Here is a 25,216-nt window from a genome sequence, read left to right as displayed (position 1 = left end):
AAAGAAGAACCGTCTGCGCCTGCGCAGGTAGTGACGTGCACGCAGGCGCTTTCCTTGCCGTATCGCCAGCCATTCTAGCCAGGGAGCTGAAATTCTCCGGTTCTGATTTTCGAAGGGTGTTGTTGGGAAAGGATGTCGCCCACGATTGACGAGTTGGCTGAGCAGCGGAGTAGCCAGGAATCGCACGGTGCGTGTTTCCAGGCGGCATTTGTGAGGTCCCGATGGCTTGCAGGGTGCAACGCTTCTAACTTTGCTGTTTCTTGGTCTGGGAATCGCGGAGCGCGTGTGTTCCGCTGAACTCCGTGTCCTCCTAGATGGGCTATTTAGTTTTTTTCTTCCTTACTTAGGGTATTCTGTGTCGGGAGGAGACTTACTACTGTGATGTACTCAGACCGTAGGCTCAATGAACTTTAGTCCTTCAGTTATATTGCGCTTGGCATTTCTTGGTTTTTTTTAGTTCTGTGGGTTTCATTGAACTTTTGAAGGCGAACTAAAGTCTTTTCAAACCTGGATGAATTAAATTAAAAATCAGAAGTACTGATTTGCTTTTCGATGCACGTTTGGTCAGTATCTCTCGCTTTAAGTAGCTGTACTGGACTTCAGAAAACGAGGCAGTGAAGCTTGTATATTGAATAATACAGGACTAAGGCGAGCTTGATGATAACCAAACAGATAGCAAGAACCTAGTAGTGAAACACGCCACGAACGGCTTCCAGTCCCCCTCTGCCTTTCTGTGCTTTAGGTAATAAGGCTTGTCAGCTACTTATTTTATGAATCACATGTAACTCTTCTGTGTGAGCATGTGATCCAAGCAGATCGGTAGGTTGTTTGGATACAAACGAAGTTTTGGGGAACTTTCCCAGTTATAATTTAAGGTGACTTCAGGCACAGAAGAAATTTGATAGATATTTTGGTGTGCTCTTTATGTTTGCAACTAAACGGTTTGTATGAAATCTAAAGTCTCTGTCACTTAAGGCAGTGCTATATGAAGTCACTGCCATCCAGAGTGATGCATGTAGAATAAAATCACAAGGTTATACCACTTAAACCAGTGTGTGATTTCTCCCTCTGAACCCAAAATAGCATAAAAAGAAAAATCCATGCTTATTGTACCTGTGCTGTCCATGCCCTCCCTGGTTTCATGTATTAATTGGACAGTAGGAATAAGGCATCTTTCCCTTAATCACATCTTGCTGACTGCAGCAGGTAGCATCTGTCTGAGCAGCTGTGACTCAAGTCCTGGATATGCCTGGGACATCCTCGGTAGGCTTAATGCATCTATGCTGCAAAAATCCCCAACCGTACAAACTCCACACCACCAAGTAAGGGTGGTTAATTTGGTTTTGCCCTGTTCCATTCATGATTGTTCTTTGTCAGAGATGTTGGCCAAAGTGGTACTCAAATTTTGACAAATGGGGCAGAGCATATCCTCCGTGTCCTAGTTTCATTCAGACCTACTTGAAAATGTGTTTTACTAAATTTACATTCATCATGTACCTGTGATGAATTATACATGCATTAAACTGTTGGTATGTACAGGTAGTCCTCACTTAGTGACCACTCGTTCAGTGACTGTTCAAAGTTATGACGTAGCTGAAAGAGGAGACTTACAACTGATCCTTGAAGTTGCGGCTGTCACAGCATCTCCACGGCCACACAATTGCGATTTGGGCTCTTGGCAACCAGGGTGCAATTTATGACATTTGCAGTATCCCATGGTCACATGATCGCCATTTGTGACCTTCATAGCCAGCTTCTGACAAGCAAAGTCAATGGGGAAGCCGTCCAGAAGTCACAAGTTATAGTCATGTGATGTCCTTAATGACTGCACATGATTCACTTAACGGCCGCAACTGGAACTGCCGGAACTGTTACTGTAAGTTGGCATGGTCACATGATTTTTCGCTTTATGACTGTGTCACTTAATGATGGAGTTGCTAGTCCCAATTACCACTGTTTACTGAGGACTACCTGTACAGCAAATTGGTACTCCTCTGACCTGCTAGCTAAGTGAGAAATACTGCTGTTCCCAAATGCTATCCCATAAGCCTTCCTGCAGTACCCCTAGTAGGACATTGCTGTCATTAGAGCCCTCCAGCAACACTCCTCCAAAAAAAGTTTATTTTTTCCTGGAAGAAACTTTCTAGCATAAAATAGGATGGAAGCCTTTGCTCTTTAACATAGTCTTGTCCTTCGATTTTTTGTTGCATTCCCCATCTTATTACTTTAGTCAGTTTTTCCCTATGGCCAGTTATTATCCTTGGGGGAAGGGGGTTAGTTGTAAATGGCACAAAAATAAACCCCAAAATGATAATAAAGATAGGTATAAATGAATTTGGAGGAGCTATTTATAAAAGCTGCTGTCTCACTGATGTCTTGGCTTTCTCCTTCCCCCCTAAATAGGATGGAAGAAAGAACAGTCCCTTTCTTACAGTAGCCCCTCCACTTTAAACATGAAATGCTGGTTTTGAATTTTTTTCCTCAGTTTTCCTGAACTTCATTTTATCAATAAATCAATAAATCCTTTGGTTTAAGAAACATCTGCTTGTAGGCCTGTGATTCCCTTCTGTTAGTTATGTGAGATAAGACCTGAGATGATACTTCAGGAAAAAATTGTAATCTCTCTTTTGAGATGATCATGGTTCATTTTGTTAGTCAAGAGATGTAGGTCAGACAGAAGCAAAGGTCCTTGATGCATTTTTTAGTTGATATCGGTTCACAACTAATGAGTGTCCTCAAGTAATCGCCAAAATGGAAGCAGAAATTATTGGAGAAAAATATCCAGAATATATTTATTTAATCAACAATTAAATTGTTTTTAGAACAATATAGTATGGAAAAAAATGAAGAATTCTTAAGTGCCCTAAAGACAGCCATACAAACAAAAAAAATACCTATCCAGCAGGGTCTCAACCATCAACTTACCCCAATGTCTGGGAGAACAGCTGGGTCTTTACTAGCTTCCTGAACATCATCAGAGTGAGAGCCACCTGGATCTCTGGGGGGATATCATTCCAGAGGGCAGGCGATGTGACAGAGAAGTCATGCTTCCTGGGTCCCACTAGACAACACTGCCCAATCAGTGGGGCCCAAAGCATGCCCACTCTGCCCAGTCTCACCAGACTGAGAGTTACAGCTGAAGACAGATGGTCCCTCAGGTAATCTAGCCCTATGCCATGAAAGGCTTCGGCACCTCTGCAATGACCTCCTATTGGAGGTCTACCTACAATATCTCCAACATTATTGGCCTTTGGAAAGAAATTGAAAACAGCTTTTCCAGAAGGCTTTTGGAACCTGATGCCATGTATAGTTTTGGGATGTTTTAATGCATTTGTAAGAGTTGTCTTCTTTGATTACAGTGTTTTGTTTATTATTGTAAGCTGCCAAGAGCCTCCTATTAGATAGATAGATAATATATAAAAACATTACTTGGGAGCAAGTTGAACTCAATTCAGCTTCGTTGGCTTATGTGCTATGGTGATGCCATGTGGCTGTAATAGTCTGTTGGTTGTTTCTGAGATGTTTCTGATGTATGGCAGTGTTATTCTTTTTATAGCTTGTGTTGGTTGTGCTGTAGTGGGCTGAGTGGTCAGGCAACCAAGCTCAGAGAGCACCAAGGACTCCACAGTTCAACTCTGAGCTGCATATATGCTCTTTTATTGGTATCAATTCAACTTAGTACAAAACCAGCAGGCACAGATTTAGGTTGCTGTTTTCTACTGTATTTCCCTTGCAGCTCAGGAGATCAGAGGAAACCATAGCCTTCTGAGCTACCCCATACTTTTCCAGATCTGAAGAGTTTTCTTTCCCCTGTTGGGCTAAATTTACCATGCATGCAGCAAGCAACTGCAGCAAAGAAAAAAAATGTGTTGTCTACAGTTTTTTCAGATTGCTCCTGGCAAGGGAGGGATGAAGGAGAAAATGCAAAGTAGGAAGCAATAAGAAGCCTGTGATTTGCAAGCAGGCATGCAACAGCAGATAAGGGAAGCCAGGGATATTGGCCAAGTGTAGGGGAGAGCCTACATTTCCAAACCTGCATTTATCCAAACACAATTTCATAGGACCCATCAGCGGCACATGATTTTAAACTACTTTAAGCTTGTAGAGTAGACAGACTATAGTGCCTGAACCGGATTCATGTGTTTAGTAAAATTGCATTGTTTCTCCTCTTGAAATAACACTAAATGAAGGCTTCTCCAATCTGGGGCCCTTCACTTATGTTGGAAATACTAGGTGTTGCAGTTCTAGCAGATCTGGGTCTCAATCATTTAAGTTAACACCCTTTCAGAATATAGCTAGGCCATGAGCTACTTTTGTGTCCTCATTCTTGTTGCAACAATATCAATCATTATATTTTATTTATATAAAATGTACATCCTGCCCTTCTAATGGATATGCCTTACTCAGGGCGGCACGTCCACAATCCATTTTAGAGCCCATGATTGATTGTGAGAAGAGATGCTGATTGCTTTGAATACAGATTTTTCCAAACATTGTCATAATGCAGTTGCCAAAAAAACCCTGAAAGAAGAAATAGAAACTATTCTTCGGGAGCGCATTATGGTTTTGGATGGAGGCATGGGGACCATGATCCAGCAATATTCCTTAAGAGAAGAGGAATTTCGAGGTCAGGAATTTAAGGATCACCTGAAACCCCTCAAGGGAAACAATGACCTGTTGAGTATAACTCAGCCTGATATCATCTACAAAATTCACAAGGTGAGTGCAGCTTGTTCTATGAGTCGTGTATTAAAAAGAATTTATTGATTCTTCTGACATGTGCAATAACTCTTGAGAGCTACATTCAGGTGGTCTAGACAGAGCACAATTATGGGCACTTTCCTCAAAAATGGTTCTGCAGGGGAGAGGCATATGAAGACGATTGCTGAGTATCTATGACACATTTGTATTTGGTCAGTGAAAAAGACAACAGAGTTGGAGAGTAAATGGTAATGGATAGAACATTTCCACTAATTTGAACGGGACTGGGTTACACTCATAGTTTTACTCTTGTTTTTGCAAGTATATTGATGAATTAATCCCTATTTTGTGATACTGCATCTGTTGAACCTCAGAAGAGAATAAATGGCTAAAAAACATTAAGAGCATATAAATTTTAGCTCTTATTCATCTGTCTGGTGAAAGGCACCTCTAAGATCCCAGATTTGAAAGAAAAAGGGTAAAAAGTGTTAGAAAAAACTACTTCCTGTGTTGTTCACAAGAAAAATCCTACAATCCGTATCAGGGCAACGGTGTTATCTGGCCATTTCGGACTCCCAAAATAGTGTGCAACTTGAAACTGTCTCAAGCACCTGCTGGAAACAAGTTTGCTTGTTTGTAACTCACTGCAGAATTAGGTCTTCAGGGTACTGATTCTCACTTCACTGTTGGACAGTTCTTGAGACTATCTACTCCTTTGAATGGACTCAAGGGCTTGCCTGCTATTTTGTGCACATATTAGAATAACTCATTGTCTGGAAAGAGAATGTCATGGTTCAGAGGGCCATTTGAAAGGGAAGAAATCAAGGACTGGGTGGCAGAGGAGATTGGCCGTGAGCATCTAAAATGGGGAAAGGCAGGGTAGAGGGGAGTTTTGAGGCCAGTTGGACTGTAGGAATAGATCAGATTTACATCCCCCCTTTTATTTTGAATGACTGAAGGCAGCATGCAAAATACTTTCTCCTCCTTTTTTCCACATAACAACAACCCTGTGAGAGAGCGACTGGCCCAAAGTCACCCAGCTGGTTTTCATGCCTAAGGCAGGCCTAGAGCTTGTGGTCTCCTGGTTTCTAAGCCAGCACTTTAACCACCACACCAGAGTGGCTCTCCATGCAGAGTGTTTGTGGTGCTTGGGGATTCTATATGCAGAAGGTGCATGAAGGTGAAGGTGCCCCTTGTTAAAATTCTGAGTTTGGGGCTGGCAACCTGTCCCATGTTGTAGTTCCCTGGTGCTTAAACAGCACTGCCAAAAAGGAATGGAGGAGGAAAGGTTTCTCTGATTTCTAAAAAGTTATGAGTGCTACAAAACTCTTATCCAGCCTGGTTTGAGCCTTTAAAGGCACGCACATTCATGCACTGGGGATATCGTCAGTGTTTTACTGAGGGCTGTGTTTTTGAAAACATTCAAATGCCTTTATCTTTTGTGAATTGCATGGCATTAAAAGCTTCGGGTGTGAGCCAGACCTTTTTGTTTGTGCTTGGTTGGTGCTTAAGCAGAGCACCAGAGAATCCAAAGTAGCTCTTTGAGTTGGCACTAGAAAACAACTGATGAGTGACTTTATGGTTTGACCAAATGGCATGGCAGAATATGCTGCATTGTCAGCTTCTGGCCAAGAGCGTTTTCAGAAGGGCCTCTCAGCCAAAGCAAACAAACAAACAGTGTTGCTGGTGTGAGTTGCTCAGAGGGGTATCTGTCTGTCTAGTTAGAGTTTGTGTCTCAGGGGGCTGCAGTGTCCCAGGGATGGGAGTGCTAAAGTGAGCCTGCAGTTACTCCACAGCAAGCCCTACACCACAGGCATTCTTCATGTATCATGTCTGGCATTCTTCATGTATCATGTCTTATGGCAAGGTAAATAAAAGAACTGCATATGCTGTTATTCTGCTCCTTGAAAAAGGAGATTTGTGTATGCATTAATATGGCAGTTGGTCACCAGCAGGGGGATTACAGTAAAGTGGTCCTCTGACAACTTCTATCTGTGAGAAGACACATCAATTAACTGGACATGGTTTTCCCTCCTGTGATGAGATATGTTGCAATTTTAACGAAACTGAAGTCATTGTTTATGTATTTGCAGATGCCAGGCAAATGCATTATATTTTTTTTACTATTGCATAACACCCCCAGTGTCCACAAATATTTACAGCCCCAATTCATGTTCTGGGTTTTATTTGTGCTTGGGAAGGGCACATGTTTCAGATGCTTTTGCCATACTTACACGCACACACACACATATATATACTAGGAACAGCTAAGATACTGCTCAGAACCTTCCAACTCCCAGGCTTCTGGTAGAGGACCTGAGGTTGAGGAAGACACATACCACCATAGGGGTGAATTTTTATATGTTTATGTATGTATATATATGTGTATGTGTACTGTATGTGTATGTATATGTACATGTGTGCATGTGTGTGTGTATGGTATATATATTGTGTGTGTGTGTGTATATAATAACAACCCAAATCAGTCCAGTGCAAGATGAAGGCCTCTTCATTGAAGATTATGCTGGTCCAGTGCAGGTGGATAGATACTGTAACAGTTTTTCAACTTCCCAGTCGAAAACCCTGAGAGAGAGAGAGGAACTGACCTAAAGTAACTAGCTTCTGTGGACTAGAACCCACTCCTAGTCCAGCATCTTAACTTTCAATCAATCCATTTATATGTATTTATTTAATAAATAAAATATAAATAAAGAAATCTTAACCAAGATGCCACACTGACTCTCCATTCATTCATTCATTCATTCATTCATTCATTCATTCATACCTATACCTATACCTATACCTATACCTATACCTATACCTATACCTATTTATTTATTTTCTATCCCGCCTTTATTATTTTTTTTATAAATAACTCAAGGTGGAGAATATACCTAATACTCCTTCCTCCTCCTAGTTTCCCCACAACAGCAACCCTGTGAGGTGAGCTGGGCTGAGAGAGAGTGACTGGCCCAACGTCACCCAGCCGGCTTTCAGTGCCTAAGGCGGGACTAGAATTCACAGACTCCTGGTTTCTAGCCTGTTGCCCTGACCACTACCAAACTGCCTATGCTATGCCTATGCCTATACCTGCACAACACACACATGTGCGGAGTTGAGAGTCGTGTTTTTATTTTTCTCTTCAGATTTTAACATTGTATGTTGCTCAGAGTCATTGTGGCCTTAGAAATTTGATAAATGAATAAATATACATGTGTGCATACACAAAAACATATACATATGGAAGTGGGATTTCAAAAGAAAGAAACAAGCTTCAAAACATTGATCTTTCCTTGGTTTTTAAAAAGATTGGGTATGCAGAGAAATATTTTCAGTTATCAGTCAATTTCACTGAAAATCTAAATTGGGAATTCTCCCTGGTAGCATTTTGATTAAAATATAATGGGCTGTAATTACCCTTGTCCTCATTTTTTCTTTGCTGCTGAGGAAAAGACCCCCAAAGGAGTTTAAACTGAGCCAGACAGTCATATTGGAGCTTCCAACTCAGGAATGCAACTGTAGATTTCTTTGTACAGTGTAGCAACATGAATATGGAAGAGGAATTGCTGCTTTTGCCATTCTCAGTTATGATTTAATTATATAATATATGGTAGATTTTCCTCTCCTGCTGTTCAAATAATGAAAAAAAAACATTAGCTGAGTTTGCATTCGGGAGGATTTCTAAAGCTTTTCCTCTAAACTCAAAGATTAATAATAGAACTAAAAGTGTTCAGAGAGAATGTTCCATTTTATACCTAGTTACTTTTCCAGCAATGGTAGACAAACTTAACTATGTGTAGCCCATTCAGGAAGCTGGTGGAGAATGTTATTTGCTCACTGATAATATACCTTTGGACTTGATTAAAGCAACAGTGTATTCCAGTGTTTCCCAACCTCAGCAACTTTAGCAGGGCTGACTGGGAAATTCTGGGAGTTGAAATCCACACAGCTTAAAGTTGCTGGGCTTGAGAAACACTGGTCTATCAAATAGCCATTGATTACAAGTTCTGTTTTCTGGCTGTTGAATAATTAGAGATGAACTTTGTTTTGTATTGTTCTTCAGCTCATGAGATTTTGTGATGCATGTGTATCTACAGACCCCAAGCAGCATCTAGGTGGTGGCTTTAAGTCCTCTTTTGATTTCCTATCATGCCCCCAACGCTAGCATTATTTAGGACTATCCTCTCGGAAATTAAACTGGTAGCCTTCACTCTGTTGGTCTCCAAACACTACTGCCCTTTGCTGTCATTTCAAGACATCTCATAAGGGCTTTTTTTCTTTAAGCCTCCTTCACTCTGGAACCAGTACTCCATTTAAAAACAGTGGAATGGTCATAGTTGAATTGAAATCTATAGTAGAAAAGATTAGAGAAGCATTTATACTTCCTCTAGAAAGAGTTCATTTTTCAACAAGCTTTGGCTGTATCTCACTGTACCATGCTTTCCATTCCCAGTTACCTGAATTTCAAAGCTTCAATTGTTCTATTCTTCTTACAGGAATACTTGCTTTCTGGCGCTGATATCATTGAGACAAACACTTTCAGCAGCACTAAAATAGCACAAGCTGACTATGGCCTTGAACATCTGGTGAGAGTTTTGGATTTCTTACTCATCAACTTTGGGCTTTCCTTTGACCAGTCTGGCTTGGAAACATGGAAACTGAGGCCAATATGTCTAGACTGTACTAGGTTGGGAAGGGAAGGATGCTATAAAGCAGAATCTATATTCATAGGAAATAGATAAACTTTGCCTAAGAACATCAGGTCTGTGATAGCTTGGTTTTGATTTGCTTGCTTTTGATAAAAGATTGTTTAGCGTTGCAAATTAGGACTGGATGAACAGCAGAGAACCCATAAGGATTAATGGCAGCAGTAATCCCCCATTCATTTGCCACTTGTGTCTCACTTGATTATTTGCCAAAGGAGCCTAATTGTGAAAACAGCAATGCTTTCCTTGGTTATTTCCAACCTTGTTACTGTGGATATTTGTTCTTTCCCATTACTATTGATGCTTGTTGTACAGTGTGGCTTTGAAGTAGGTTTATGTAAACTAATCTTTAAGATGCTCTTATCTGGGTGAGGACTTTAAGAAATTCAGTTTGAATAGTGAAGTTCTTTTTTTTCTGTTTGTTAAATCATTTTTCTTCTCTTTGAAAAAAGCAAACGGATCTGTCATATCAGCAATGATAGATGTTAGCACCTTTGCAAGACTGTGCCACCTTTCATATCCTGTTGTTTGATATGAATAGCAGCCAAGACATGGGATTTTTTTTAATGAATCATCTCAACAAGGCTGTTTTTAATCCTGTTTTGTGTTTTTAGCTAACATCATTTTCCAGATCCTTGAGATAAATTTATTTGTAACAGTGCTGTTTTAGAGGTGATTGTGAATTATGGTGTTAAATGAATAATCCATGGGTTTGCAAATTCCCTAACCGCTTCTTCTAATGTAGACAAGAATCTCAGAACCTTTTGCTTCTATTTTCAAGTATCTGCCTTACTTCTTGATCTAGTTCACTTATCCTACTAAGTCAGAAATATGTAAACCCCATTTTGGCTTAACACAGTGTGTAAACCCTTCTTTGCCCATGTCCTGTCCTCACCCACCCTGATTCATTTCAGAAGTATAAATTCCTAAATGTGTAAAAAACATCCATGTACAGTGGGCTGGCATAATCTCTGTTCCGTTTGATTGTGTTTCCGGTCCTAAGATTAGCTCTTGCAAGTTGGTCCTTCTAGACAATATGGAAACCATTAAGAAAAGGTGATAGTGTTAGGATCACAAGTGTGCCTGTGTATAAGACCTTTTGATTGCAGAAGTATAATGGAGGGGTCAGTGCAGTAGAAATGAAGATAATTTATTTTATTTTATTTTTCCACCACCTGTTTCCCAATCTGCTGATCAGGCTTATCGATTAAATAAAATATCAGCACAGATAGCTCGAAAAGCAGCTGATGATGTTACTGCTGAGATGGGTGAGTAACTTGGCACACTGATTTGCATTTGTATCACAAGTTATCCAGGGTTGCTAATGCAGGTTTGGCTGTGGTTTAAATCACCATATTACTAGACATTTCCTTCAATGAAGTGTGATAAGCACATACTATTAATTAAGGCAGCATTACCTAATTTGGTGTCTACCTGATATTTTGGGACTCCCTGAACTTTAGCAGCACTTTTTAATTTCTGTATTTGCACCAACACCCATTTTAATTTGTTCTTGATCTTTTGAGTCTACCTTTATTTTTCATGCCAAGCTGAATTTTCTAAGGTCCAAGTTCTGATTTCATTACTGTGTGAAATAATAAATGCAGGTTGTGGAGCAAAGGTGTCATATGAGCATAAGAAGGCACCCACACCCACACTACTGTATTCTGGACCAACTGAAGTTTCCAGAGGTTCTTCAAGGACAGCCCCATGTAGGGAGCATTGAAGTAATCTACTTGGGAGGTGACCAAAGCATGAGTGAAGGTGTGCAGTGTGTCCTGATGTGCAATTGGTGCACAACACAAAGCTGTGCAAAGGGTCCCCTAGCTATGGCTGCTATCTGTTCTTCAAACAGGAGCTTGAGTCCAGGAGACCCCCAAATTGCTTACTGATTCTATGTAACCCCATCCAGAACTAAAAATGGAAAATCTCCAGATCCAGAAGGCCCTAAAATCTAAAGCCACTCTCTCTTGCTAGGCTAACGTGAAGCCTGTTCTTCCCTATCCAGACCTCCACATGCCTGCTATGAGCATAGAGCCTATAGAAACATTGCTGCTATGAGCATAGAGCACCATACCAGAAATGTTGACTTTGGGCAAGACCCACGCTTAGTGATTTGGAGTGGGGACAATATCAGAGTAGGTGAAGTCTTAACACAATGTAGGTAGGACCTCCATGTGCATGTGGAAAGTCAACAATTTCTGTTTTTTTCATGCTTTAGATTTGGGGCTTTCTTTAGTTCTTAAAATAGTAAGTTTATTTTAGGATCATGCTATTCTTTTCATGGGCTTCCTATTGGAAAATGGTAGGAAATCAAAATTTGGCAGGACCGTTCAAAGGGTCTCTAAGAGCTAAAAGAAAAAGTTCAGTGGCCGCTTAGAGTTCTGGGGCCGCAGTTTGCCTATCCCTGTTGTTGGTGCTCACTTCAGGATTTTCTTCATTTATAACCTTAAAACAATGGTCATTATTATAGTGGGTGGAGATTAGTAGAAGTAGGCCTCTGTACTCAGAGGCAGTCTCTGGCAAGACTTGTCTTGTCAGAATGGATCACCCAGTCTCAGGAAGACAGTCATGGTTTTCTTTTACAACATGCAAATGAAGCCATAAGATCAGATATTTTGCATTTCGTTGTCTTACATTCCAAAGCTTGTCATATAAATATTATGCCTGTGCTTTTCTCCTTTGTTAAGGAAGTAAAAGGTATGTTGCTGGGGCAATGGGCCCCACAAACAAGACCCTTTCTGTTTCCCCGTCAGTGGAAAGTCCTGATTACCGGAATGTTAGTAAGTATTTCCATTGGTAATCTTAAAGCTGAGAATGATGATTAATTTGGCTTTACCTGCTTCTGTCAGTTTAGTTCCAATTCTGCCATACTGACTCAAAACGTTTAACAAATCTAAAGATTTTTCACCTTGAGTTTTATTTCATGTTTGGTTACAGTTAATAAATTCATAATTAATGACAGATTAGAAGAGTTCCAAGTATTTTTTAAGTAGCCAAGCAAACATTCAGAAATATCTGACAGCCCATCAGATGCTATATTATATTACCCCAAACAATAAGGAATTACAGTGCAGATTTATCTTCCTTCATTATCTATCAGGTATGGAGCATCTGAGTGTCACATTTCCAGCTGGAACTGGAAAGTGCATTTTTCACTGTTGTAACGATCTGTTGCTCTGTTTCAGCTTTTGATGAATTGGTAGATGCGTACACTGAACAAGCCAAAGGTCTTTTAGATGGTGGCGCAGATATCATGCTGGTTGAAACCGTATTTGATACAGCCAATGCCAAGGTGAGTTTTCCAAGTAGAATCTTAGGAGCTTACTAAACAGTTGGTAATGACAGCGCCTGTTCCCAGTGATATGTGAAAAGAAAGTAATTGTCTGCCTATGTTAATAAGGGGCAGCCTCTGCTGGCAGATAACCTTTTATTTGAAATGAGAGTTTGGCTTCTCTTTAACAGCAATGAAAGGTTGGGGGTTCTGCTGTCCCATGGTTTATGGAGTGGGAAATTCAGATTTGGAAATCTGTGTCGTGAGATTTAAAAAATGTACTTTTCCCTTAACTACAAAGGGGTTTTAGAAATGGAAGGGGAAAAGGGGACACAATTGCCTTTATCTGTTTTTCTGGAATTCTTGTATAAAGTCATAACAGTAAAGTGAAGCAAATAGCTTCAGGCCTGAACCTTTAGTCTACTTTGCATAAGAGATAAAGTTTATGAAGTGGGAAGTGCCTTGACTTCTCCCTGTGAGCCTCGAAGATTTCAGTGAGGCTCATGTTCTAGCCTGACTGAAGTTTTAATTGGAATTTGGGATATATCGCAAAATGTTCTTATGTGTCCCTGTGTGTTCTCTGCACTGCCTGCACTGTTGAGTTGAGGTCTTATTAAGGCATCTGACCTGATTTAGTTTCTGTATAGACTCATGGGCTCTATTCTGCAATAAATCCTGCCGTAGGAGACACAGGTCAGTGTGTTTCTTGTGGTTACAAATGTCTGGCAGGCTCCATTGTGGTTTGAATACGTTGCTTGACTGTGTGTATGTGTGATTTGGAGGAGGACTGAGCTGCACACTTTCATAATGATATTTGTTCCCCTTCTCTTCCACATCTATGAAACGAGAATTTCCTGAGGTATAGAAAGTATGACAGATTAACTTACCGTGATGTTTTAATTGGACAGGCAGCTCTCTTTGCTCTCCAGAAGTTATTTGAAGAAGAATATGAACCAAGACCATTGTTTGTGAGTATAAGAATTAAACTTAGAATTATCCAGTTCTTCTGAAAAAGAGTACATCCACTTCTTCTACCGTAGTTAACCCAATCAAGAACACTGTGTTTTGGAAACTGCACATATTGCATGTTAGCTTGCTCTTTCCAGTGTGTGCTTTATAGCTTCCTAGTAACAGTAAATGATAATAAATGAATGCCTTTGATCCAGAATATCATCTTCTGACCTGCCACGCATAGCAGTCTGAAAATGTCCCCTTAATAATATTCCAGTGTGCCAAATTGTGAGACTCTTGTCTGGCCTCCTAATTAACTTCTCCTGGAAGATGCCAGCCTTGAGTCTGAGTAATTTTCACACTAAGTTATGGCTTCATTAGCTGATAAAGCTTAATGCTGGGAGGATGAATTGTGGGCTCAGCAACTGTATACATGGCTTTTTTCTTTGACTGCTTTTTACATGTTCAAAAATATTTTAATTCCTGCCCAGAGTATCTGCATGCTAAAAATACAAGTAAATAATATTATTGCTCAGTGTGCAGTTCTGTGCCCTAACTCACAGGGTAGTTCCTGCTGAGTCTTGGAACGCCCCTCTTCTCCCCAGCTGCTTCCTTTATGTTTGCTGTTCTAAATGTGCTGTGATCCAGCTGGGCACTTGAATAGTAGCTGAAAGCTTCCTAAATCTTATTGATGACTTCCTGTTCGCTGCTGCTCCACCTTCTACTCCTGTTGGGAACAGCCAGTCTGCCTGGTGCAAGAGCAGGCAGTTGGATGCTTTTGATGAAGTGCAGTTGCATTCCAGCTGCCCTTGATTGACCAACGTGCTTGAAGAACACACTGAGAGGCAGCTGTTGGAGAGGATTGCTATGATGTCCAGTAGGCTCTCCTCTGCACCTTGCGACCTGAAGCTAGGACATGATAATCCCATCAGGGAACATCTATCATTAATTAAAGGAGGAATATATATTTAACACATATATTCTCAACATGCCCTTGGCACTTGATCCCTAAAATTACTTTGTTGGATGGCTCACATGAGGGCATTTTTTGCACAAGGATGTCAAGAAAACTAATCATTTTGCTTTTATAAGCTTGTTGTATTTTTACAGCATGCTGGGTAGGCTTAATGAATAAATACTTGATATTCTGTTGAAATGATATTGCTGCTGCTTTTGGTTCCACTGTATGTTGTTATTTCCATGGAGATCTTAAGTGGTTTTGGAGATTCTTTGGTAATGAGAACAGTATATACAGCGTATACAGGATTAGAAATATAACACTAATTAAAAAAGGCTTGTCAGCTTGTAATGTTCAGAAAAATGTCAAGTTTCATAAGTAGAATAAAAGTTGAAGATGAGGAGGAGGACTCATTCTCATACTGCTATAGAAGAATGGACTGTTTTTGCAAAAAAACTCCCTATTTGAGCAAAATCACGAAGATTCAGCTGGGTTTTGAGTGTCTATTGAATACAGATAAAAATATTCCCCCTCCTATGCTCTTTGGATGGAGCAGCCTCCCCCAGTCAGTTATTGTGGTCCCCCCAATGCAATGGAAGGCAGCTGGTTGGAGAAAAGTGGGGTAGAAAAAGGAGCTATCCATTTCCAGACCAATCTTGTGTTTTGATATTTTTGACAGAAGTGGTTCCACAGAAGCATTAAAGTTAATTTCACATTAGCATCTATTATTGCCCTGCTTTTAATGTTGTTGTTTTCCCTCCACTGTCCTTGTGGTCTTTAGGTATCGGGAACCATTGTTGACAGGAGTGGTCGTACGCTCTCTGGCCAGACTGGGGAAGCGTTTGTCATCAGCATATCTCACAGCGAGCCCCTTTGGTGAGAGAACAGATACCCTGGATTCCCTTTACAATAAGCCTTGCAGTTGCAATACATTCTGTAACCGTCTGCTAAAAGAGATTCCACAGCAAGGAGCTTGCAGAGTTGTTAATTGCTGCCGTTGGCTGCATACTGCACTATTCACAGTCTAACATCACTGGCTGTTTTCGGAGAAGTCATGAATTTCAAAGCATGCCTTTCCATAGGAAAATGCTGGTGGTTGTCTGGGGAAACCAAATCATGCCAGCCCTTTCTTCTAGTGTGTTGTCTTACAAGTACTCGGGGTCAATATACCTACTGTCTATCTGCTTGTGTAATCTTGCTTTGCTTGGGGATTTTCTCCCTCGGCCCTGCAGTTTGTGCACTGGATATGATTCCAAATGAACCTGCACAATTTTCCTCCTTCGGTCTGTGCCGTCTTGAAAAGAGTTAATAAGTATTGCCAGACAAATGAGTACTTTAGGTTTATCACCTGAGGAAATTAGAACAGCTGCTTTGTTTGTCCCTGGTTGGCAAAATTTGTCACGTGTGACAAACTTTGAAAATGCTTGATGTGAAGCTCTATTGCAGTAGATTCATCACATTACACAGATGCAGTGCACCCGTTCTAGGTTCAAGTTTACTTCTTCCTCTCAGTTTTTATGTCTTTGGGAAGTGGGTGATCAAAGAGGAGAAAACAAGATGAGTGTTTAGAAAATCTGTGAAGATGAACCTCTTTTGCCAACCTTTCAAGGTTGCTCAGCAGATGAGGCTGGTAGGAGACAGATAGATGGAATGCTGAAACTCAGCGAAGAGCCTAAAGTGAAAAGAGAGCTTTGGCCAGAGTTGAAAAATGTAGAAGCTTATAAATCAGCCATGACTTAACAGAATTGAATGGAATTGTATTTATCTATGGTTTGATAAGGATGGCAGCTTTGATCCTTCTTACCTTGGCTCCAGATCTTGTTGGGTAATGGGGCAGTAAGACATATCCAGCTTTATTTATCCTGTTTAAATGACATGCAGCCGTATACCCTTCCTATTTCTGATTATATAATTACATGCCTTTGTGCAGCAGCGCAGAGATAATTGACCTTTTATACAATTAATCTGCGTAAGCCAATTTTATAATTACTCCAGTTCACTTTAAAAATGTTAGCTATTTGGATAGGGATCATGGTAGAAAAAAGTCAGAAATGTGGATGCTATGCATATATTTAAGAAGGGAATATACAGCTGCATACAAAAACTGAGGTATCTCTGGTCAAATGGCAAGTTTTAATAAATCCTTAAGTGAGCAGAAAATTGCACATCCTCTGCATGGTACAAAGTTAAACATGACATCTTTCTGCAAATTTGAATGTGGTTGTTTACAGATTCAAAATGAGAAAAGATTGAATACAACAAGTGAAGAAGTTTGGACAGCTTTCTCATCGTTACTTTGTGATAGTCGGATGGCATCCTTTGCTAGAAAAAACAACTCAATGTTTCCTCTAGCCAGTTAAGAGTCTTTCTGTTCTTGCTTTTGAATGCTTTTCCCCATTCTCACTTGCAAAACTCTTCTAGTTCAAAAATATTCTTACATCCCCTTGTGTTCAATTTCATGTTTAAGATCTCCCAGCAGATTTCTCAGTACTATTCAAGTCTGGGATCAGTGAAAGCCATTCCAAAACCATTATCTTTTTCTCTTATGTATAGTTCATGGTTGATTTAAAGATATGTTGTTTTGCTGGAATATCTAATCTTTTTTCAGCTTCGGTTTCTTTCCTGACTATGGATAGTAGTCTCTAGGATATACTGAATCTATTCTACTGTTTCCTGTGCCCATAGGCTGCTACAGAACCCCAATGCATAATAGAACTTTCCTTATGCTTAATTACTGGCTTTTCTGCTGACCGCTGTTCTAGGTAGATTATTGTACAGGTAGTCCTTGCTTAATGACCACAATTGGGACCAGCAATTCCATTGCTAAGCGACATGGTCATTAAGCGAGATATCACCTGACTGTGATGGACTTACGACATCACTTCCACCACAGTCATTGAGTCAGCCACCCATGGTAGTTAAGTGAGACATCACACGACCAAAACTTGTGATTTTACTGCCGGCTTCTCCATTGACTCTGCTTGTCAGAAGCTGGCTGTGAAGTGTGCAAATGGTGAACATGTGACTGCAGGATGCTGCAATAGTTGTAAATGTCGGCTGGTTGCAGAGTGCCCAAATCTTGATCATGTGACCATGGGGGCGCTGTGACCATTGTAAGTGTGAGGACCAGTTGTAAAGTTACATTTTCAGCGCCATTGTAACTTTGAATGGTTGTTAAATGGGGCAGTTGTTAAGTGAGGACTACCTGTATATGCAATACTGTACTGTGGATAACTACTGTACAGCTGAACCTCTCAGCAGGCCATTTGCAGTGATCTGTGAGTTCTGTTTAGCAGAGCTCATACAGCCTTCAGTGCTAACTGAATCAAAGATTGCTACTTCGTAGGAGAAAAATCTCTGCCTAAAATTGAATCAAAGATTTCATAAACCTTCCCACTGACTATCAGAAAAGTGTAAGGAATCAGAGTGAGATGGTTTAAATAGTTAAGGAGTATCTATCGTGGACTGCCATTTTTAACCAGAACATTTTTTTCAGACGATACAGTCACTATAATAAAATGACTTTTTTTGTTTTTAGAAGATGCAATATCATCTTCTACAATGAAATACATCTCTTATTGTTTGCATTGCAGAGAGTAAAGCACCATTATGTATCAGTATGGCCACAGCCCTTTTCTTTTTTGTGAAAAACACCACCACCAGTCTTACTGCAATCTGTCCTCAATCTTCCTTCAATAAGTGTGTTCTCACAATAACAGCCTGCTGCGAGATTGTTAAAGCTTAATCTGTACTGGCAGGTGCAGGGAATTACTGCCTCATAAGAACTGAAGCAGTTAATTCAATTTTACTTATTTTCATATGGGGAAAAGCTTTACTTTCATCCTTCAATCATCCTAAAATGTCTGAGCTGCTTGGGCTTTTATAATTACAGCTGTAGAAACAGGGAAGATTTCATTCTTCAGTTAACAATACTTGGGTAGTATTGTTTCCCCCCTGTTTTTATAGTTTTAAAGAATCATGCCCCTTGGTAATGTGAAGAAGATGCCTATTTCCTATATGTAGCTTCTCAGGGTGGTCAAGATTAGTTTCTGTTAGAACAAATTGTATTTGATAATTTAGGGCAGCTCTCCCCCATCTGAGACTTCAACTCCCAGAATTCTGAGCAGTACCTATGCTGGCTGGGAAATTATGGGAGCTGACACTCACATCTCTGGAGGGCCTCTAGCTGGAGACAGCTGTCTTCGGGGCAGCTACGCAAATAATCAGCAGTGTATTTTCTTGTGAGGGAAGTGTTTCTCCAGATGCTGCAGAGCAGTTGCAGCTGCTCAGCTTTCTTGGTGGAAGTGATCTCTGGGCATGTATAGCCATGTGCAGAAAACCTCAGGAGGTCATTGAAGCAACTACATGGATATGTGGATCCAGAGCCTGGTAGAATGATTTGCATAGGATTATCTTCTACAGACTTATTTTTGTTACTAATTCAGGGATATTCTCACCTTTATTCTTATGTCACTATTCATGACTAGTTACTAAATTAGCTTTATGCATAATGAATCTTTGGCAATTTAAGCAAGCAGCTGCTGCCTAGGAAGCTAATTACTGATGGTGTTACCTTTCTTCTAGGCTTGAAGGCTGAAATTACAAAATACAGTTAAATTGGAAAATGTGTATGAGGTTTCACTCTAATGGTATAGTTGACACTACTGGAAGATCTCTCTTATTTTCAGAATGTTCCCTGTTTGAAATTGATGTGTTTGCTAAAAGATCTTAAGCTAGTATCTGCACTTAATCTGGTATCCCTCCATATTTTATTTTTATATCACCCCTTCTCTGAAAGGAGCCCAGAGCAGTATACAAAAACAACCGTCAATTAAACAGATTCCCATAAAGCAATGAGGGTGCAACAGTTTACCAAAGTTCATTTAAAAAGATACTCTAAAATTCCATCTGGTCCCAAAATATTCCCGTTTATGTAAATCTCATCTGCATTCTTGAATGTTCCTTAATTAGGTATCACTGGTTTTAGTCCACCGCAATATACCATATATTTTCCCCTCTACATCTAGATCCCATTACAGTAGAAAATTGTTTAGCACATTTATGTCTGAACAGCAATTTGACCATGAGATACTTAAGCGGTGATGAGTAAACACCCTTTTGCTGGCTGAGTTCAAGTAGATGCTAAACAACTGTCTGTTAGGAATGCTTTAAACTGGATTTCTGCATAGGCAAGGGGTTGGTCATGTTGTCCCCAATGGCTCCTTCCAAATGTATGATTTTGTGATTTTAAGCCTTGTTTTAATTTATGCTGCAATTAAAACAAACTTAGTTTTGTTGGATTCTTTCCTGTATTTGCAGCATTGGATTAAACTGTGCCTTGGGGGCAGTTGAAATGAGACCTTTCATTGAAACAATTGGAAAGTGTACGACTGCTTACATCATTTGTTATCCCAATGCAGGTATGCATAGATACTATGCTGATTAGTCTGTCAATCCTGTCAAACGTGGACCATTTATAAAATTTGGGGAGAATGGGCTTGCTCTGTTAGCTGTTTGTTTTATCAAGCAAATGTTTCATTGTTTGGGGTCTTACCATGTGACAGGAGCAGTGAGCATTAAAACTAAGTGGCTTAGTCTGTAGCAAAATGGGCATATTACAGGGAAGTCACAGAGTGTTAGAAGTTTGAAATCCTAGATGTGGTGTGTAGATATTATTAGTTTTAGATTTGTGATCAAATGTTTTTCTTTGGGAAAAAAATGTAATTGTGAATAACTGTTGAGAGAATTAAACTGTTCCCCTTACAAAAGCTGGTTCTTGCTTTGCCAGCTTGTGAAAGGTTTGCTGTTACATTACTTTGAAGCAGAAACTTTAATAAGAGAGTTACTTTCAAATAATTCAAATGTTTGCAGGATGTTTTGTTCAAAATCTTATAGTATTTATTGACTGCAATCAAGGCATTTTTCTTCTCGCTTATCTCGGTTTAAAGAATTGAATACATTTATTCAGGTCTTCCTAATACCTTTGGTGGTTATGATGAAACACCTGAAGTGACTGCCAAGCACCTTAAGGTAGGAGTATTTTCTTGTGAAACTTTCCTGTTACAGAAAAATTTTGTATGTAAATTGGTAAAGTTTATTAAACCGCTGAGCTGCCGATCGGAAGGTCGGCGGTTCGAAACCGCACGGCGGGGTGAGCTCCCGTTGCTAGTCCCAGCTCCTGCCAACCTAGCAGTTCGAAAACATGCAAATGTGAGTAGATCAATAGGTACCGCTTCGGCGGGAAGGTAACGGCGTTCCGTGTCGTCATGCTGGCCACATGACCCGGAAGTGTCTATGACAACGCCGGCTCCAAGGCTTAGAAACGGAGATGAGCACCGCCCCCTAGAGTCGGACACGACTGGACTTTACGTCAAGGGAAACCTTTACCTTTACCTTTACTAGTATAAGGTGTGGAGTTACATAGATCAAAATGGTTTAATGGTGTAAGCTTTCATGGCTGGTATCCGTTGGGCTTCAGGGGTTAGTGACCGTAGTCTACGCAGCAGATTTCCTGACATTTCACTGGCGACTGTGGCTGGTATTTTCAGATGCAAGGTGGTCTGTGTAACATCACAGGCAACTGAGCAGGAACTGACTTTTGATTGGTCTTCAGCTGAGCTGCTTTCTGATTGATGCAGTTGGTGAGGGCTGGTCTCCAATTGGTTCCTTGTGCCTGATCTTGATTGGTCATTTTGGTGGTGTTAGTTCCTGATTGGTTTTTTGTTTGTGCCAGCTTCTGATTGGTCATTTTTGGAGTGCTGATTCCTGATTAGTTCTTTGTTTGTACTGGATTCTGGTTGGTTACTCTGAGCAGCTGAGTCCTAATTGGGTTCTTGTCCAGGCAACTTTCTGATTTGCTCATTTTTGGGAACTGATTCTTGGTTGGTTGTGCTTTTGGGCAGGCTTGTGCTGGTCATTTCCTCAACTGAAGCTATGGGCAGAGTCTCTGTTGTTTGCTGGCTGTGGACCTTGTGATCTTGGTGTGACCCAGGACAGGTAACAAGCTTTGCAAAAGAGAGGGTCTCCCACAGTTTCAATCAAGGAAGGACCAACCTAGCTATAAAGACAGGAGCAGTCAGTCCCTGCCTCCGAAGTTGCCAGTCACGGATGCACGCAAAACATCAGGAAATCTGCTGTCTAGACCACAGCCACTAAACCCTGAAGCTCAACACTGCCCAACGGTATAATAGTTACTTATGAGTTGGAAGACATGCCTAGAATTACGGTGGGAGAGCTTTAATGAGTAATCCTACAAATCATAAATATGTCTGCAGGGATGGGTGTCAGAAAATCAAGATGGTGGCTGCAAATCATGTGATTAAAGCCCTGCCCCTTTTATATGCACTGCACAGGCAAAGCATTTAAAAGAGGACCAAGGCTTCAATTGTGCAATTACAGCCACCATCTTGATTTTTTGACACTCCTCCACCCCCAACAGATGTCCCTGACTATAGTGGGGGTTATTTTCAAATTAAGTAAGTAAGTATAAATCTGTAATCTTGCTTTCCTCTTTCTGGATGTTTTGCAATTCCAAGACACTTCGGTGTTGACTACAAAGAACTTGTGAATGTTACGTCATTAGATGACATACGATTCACAAGGTGGTCAGATATCCTAGGAGGGTTTTGTGTGACTCAGTCAATTGACCTTCAGTTGTGTCTTATGGGCTGTTTCGGAGTATGTTCTGGAGGCAGAGACATAGGAAATTTAAAATAGGGAATAGGTTTACATACAAGTATCTTGATCTGAGATGGAATTTAAGCCTTCAATGGGGCTTTGAAGGAAATGGTACTGTACTAATTGGCCTTCCTTTGTAACGCTGGTAACTAGCAAAGAGGCGATGTGTGTAAGTAAGAACAATTCTAGCAAAGCTTGTGCATGTTTCAGATGTGATTCTGCTCTCAACCCAATTATGTCTGAAAAGTGCTTTTCCTCATCTGCAGGATTTTGCCTTAGATGGTTTGGTCAACATAGTTGGTGGCTGCTGTGGGACCACTCCAGCACATATCCGGTAATTTCATCTATATATTAATAGCAACATCACCTCTGTTTGAGGATAATGTCTTTGATTATGGTTCAGTTTAGGGTCCCTGATAACAATAGACATATTTTAGCTTGTGGAAAGATGACTTTGTAATTGTTACATGGGCACTGATTTTTGCATATCCCTGTTGAACAGTTTGCAGCAGTGGTTGCTGCGTTTTTCCTTTTCCTCTCTTGGAATGGCTTGAAGAAGGCCTTGCTGGTCACTGTGGCGAAAACTCAAGGGGAGTTCTTCATGACAACATCCACTGTGTACCTCTGCAAGTCACGTTCACGAGACTGTTTATAGAACAATCTGCTGGTGGGTGGCTGGTGGATCTGATCCATTTCTTTGGCTAGGGCATCTGTTGTTGACTTCTACCTCAAGATTGGTAACCTGGTGTCCTTTAGAAGTTATAATCTGTAATTTCTATAAGCTATTACTTATGAGAATTATAGATCAAAACTTCTGGAGGTATCAGCTTATTCACCCTTGGAGTTTGTACAACTAATGTTGAGTTGGTATGTGGTGGAATGAGGCACTGAAGTTTCTTCATCCCATCTAGATGGTGTTTTGGGGGGTTGAATAGACTCTGTTTTTTTAACAAGTGGGCACATTTGGAAATTTTAGAGCATGTTATAGCTAGGATCCATGCTGTTCACAAAATGGCTACTATAGTGGGCATAGCAAGACTCAAAACATCTAGTTACTAGAGAGTAAATTGGTGAGGTTGCTGTCTGCCATTATCTTTAGCACTCTATAATCTCTAGCATTTTATATTAATTTATCTTTGTTTGGCTTGTAGGTAGGTACATTTCCAAACAAGAACTGAACTGGAGCTAGTAGGGTGCAATTTGAAATGTGTTCTTTTGAAAAAGCTGTATTGCATTTAAAACAGGCAGTCTTGAGATCTTTTTGGAAATATTTCTGTTTTGATCTCAAAACATTCCCAAAATGACTGAAATAGCCTGTTCCAAATGTGAAACAATTGTTTTGAGTTCAAAACTGGGCATTTCAATTTCAACTCATTTTGAAAGTGTTTTTCATGCCACTAGTAGCCATCCTCCATTTCTGGGGTTTTATGGAGCAGAGGCATTCTTGTAAATTAAAATAATTCTACAGAGTAGCACTTTGCTTAATTTTTTTTAAACATAAAATATCTTTAAAATTAGCTTTGTGACTGTTAATAAAAATATTGATGGGCATTTTGATTCTCATGAGCATTATGTTGCCTCGCTGTGATCTCAGGTCAACTATAAGAAATACTCTGTAGTAGCCAGGGGAAAAGGAAGCTTTAGGCTGCAATGATGAGTCTTAACAGCAGCAATTGTCAGAAAAGTTATTTCATTAGCCTTAAGCTAGGTATTTTTTTCAGGTTTCAAAGAAGCTGTTATGTCAATTGTGGAATCTGCTGGTTGGTCAATACATAATAGCACTGCTGATTAATTTAATTTAATTCAAGTAAATATTTGTTTAGCTATGGCTACTTTAGTGAAACCCTTTTCTGCAAACCCAGTGTAGAATTAATGGGAGATGCACTTTTCTTCATTTGTAATGGCAAGAGCTTAGTTATTTTTCTCTTGCAATAAAATGTGATGGAGCTGAATTTTAAAAGCCTTGTGACAGAAAAGAAAGATCACATTAAATATAGATAATCATCAGGGAATGAGAAGAAAAAAGTGGATGGATTTGCAACTAAGAATAATTATGCTTTTATATATTCTGAGTTTTTGAATGTGTAGCGTTCCCAGTGAATAAGTAATCCAATATAAAGAAATTGATATCTATTTATTTGAATGAATGATTTGGTGCCTCCATCTTGACAGAAATTGAACTAATGGCACCTCTGGAAAACTATATTAGCATGTTCAAGGCAATTTCAGTATGAACAAAACAAAATGTAACTTTCTTTTTAAAAAAGCAGCAGGTCATTGAGGACTGAACTTGCTTAGAAGGTCTGAAATGAGTGTCACATGGGGAGGGAAAGTAGAAAAGAGCTAAATTTATTATTTCAAAGATTTTTAAGGCTATTCCTCTCACAATCTGTGGCTCTGGGTGACATACAAAAAAAATGGAAAGAGAAGAAGCACAATACAAAAACAAACCACAAAATCAGAAACATAATCAACACACAATTTATAAAAATATCATACATCACAAAATGGCTCATCTGCCATCCTGGGCCAGTTCGTGGGAGAACTGCCAGGTCTTCGTGGTTCTGCAAAATACTAATGAAGATGGGGCTACCCAAACCTTGGTGGGGGGGAGCTCGTTCCAAAGGGCATGTTGCTACTAGTGCCACCATATTCTGGACCATCTGCAATTTTTAGATGGTCTTCCGGGCAGCTTGTATGGAGCACTTTATAGAAACCCAACTGGGATGTGACTTAAGTTATGAATGACTGCAAGCAGGGCGCCAATCCAGAAACAGATGTAATTGACACACAGTACAAAATTGTGCAAAGGCTGTCCTGATATGGCTGCCACTAGCTTCTCCTGTGGGAGCCATATGTCCAGGAGGACCTCCAAATTGCAAACCAGCTCCATTACCATAGCCCTGAGGCAAAAACCCCCAATCTAGTGTATGGCACTTCATGTATGTC

The 25,216-nt window shown here is 40.1% G+C and overlaps 1 protein-coding gene across 1 annotated transcript in view; it reads left to right on the top strand.

Moving 5' to 3' along the window:
* The first annotated feature begins 100 nt into the window (after nt 1–100).
* The window catches only part of MTR (5-methyltetrahydrofolate-homocysteine methyltransferase), a 72,560-nt gene continuing 47,444 nt past the window's right edge, over nt 101–25,216 (top strand). The window contains exons 1-11 of the mRNA XM_063306396.1: nt 101–187; nt 4,508–4,719; nt 9,198–9,287; nt 10,606–10,675; nt 12,098–12,190; nt 12,596–12,702; nt 13,590–13,649; nt 15,372–15,466; nt 19,910–20,010; nt 20,559–20,620; nt 22,534–22,601. Of these exons, the coding sequence (XP_063162466.1) occupies nt 133–187; nt 4,508–4,719; nt 9,198–9,287; nt 10,606–10,675; nt 12,098–12,190; nt 12,596–12,702; nt 13,590–13,649; nt 15,372–15,466; nt 19,910–20,010; nt 20,559–20,620; nt 22,534–22,601 (1,013 nt within the window). The 5' untranslated portion in view covers nt 101–132. The remainder of the gene's footprint in view (nt 188–4,507; nt 4,720–9,197; nt 9,288–10,605; nt 10,676–12,097; nt 12,191–12,595; nt 12,703–13,589; nt 13,650–15,371; nt 15,467–19,909; nt 20,011–20,558; nt 20,621–22,533; nt 22,602–25,216) is intronic.

This window comes from Candoia aspera, chromosome 1, assembly GCF_035149785.1.
Source record: "Candoia aspera isolate rCanAsp1 chromosome 1, rCanAsp1.hap2, whole genome shotgun sequence".
NCBI classification, from domain to species: domain Eukaryota; kingdom Metazoa; phylum Chordata; class Lepidosauria; order Squamata; family Boidae; genus Candoia; species Candoia aspera.
The sequence above is the reverse complement of the archived record's forward strand: the minus strand, read 5'-3'. Positions and strand labels throughout refer to the sequence as shown.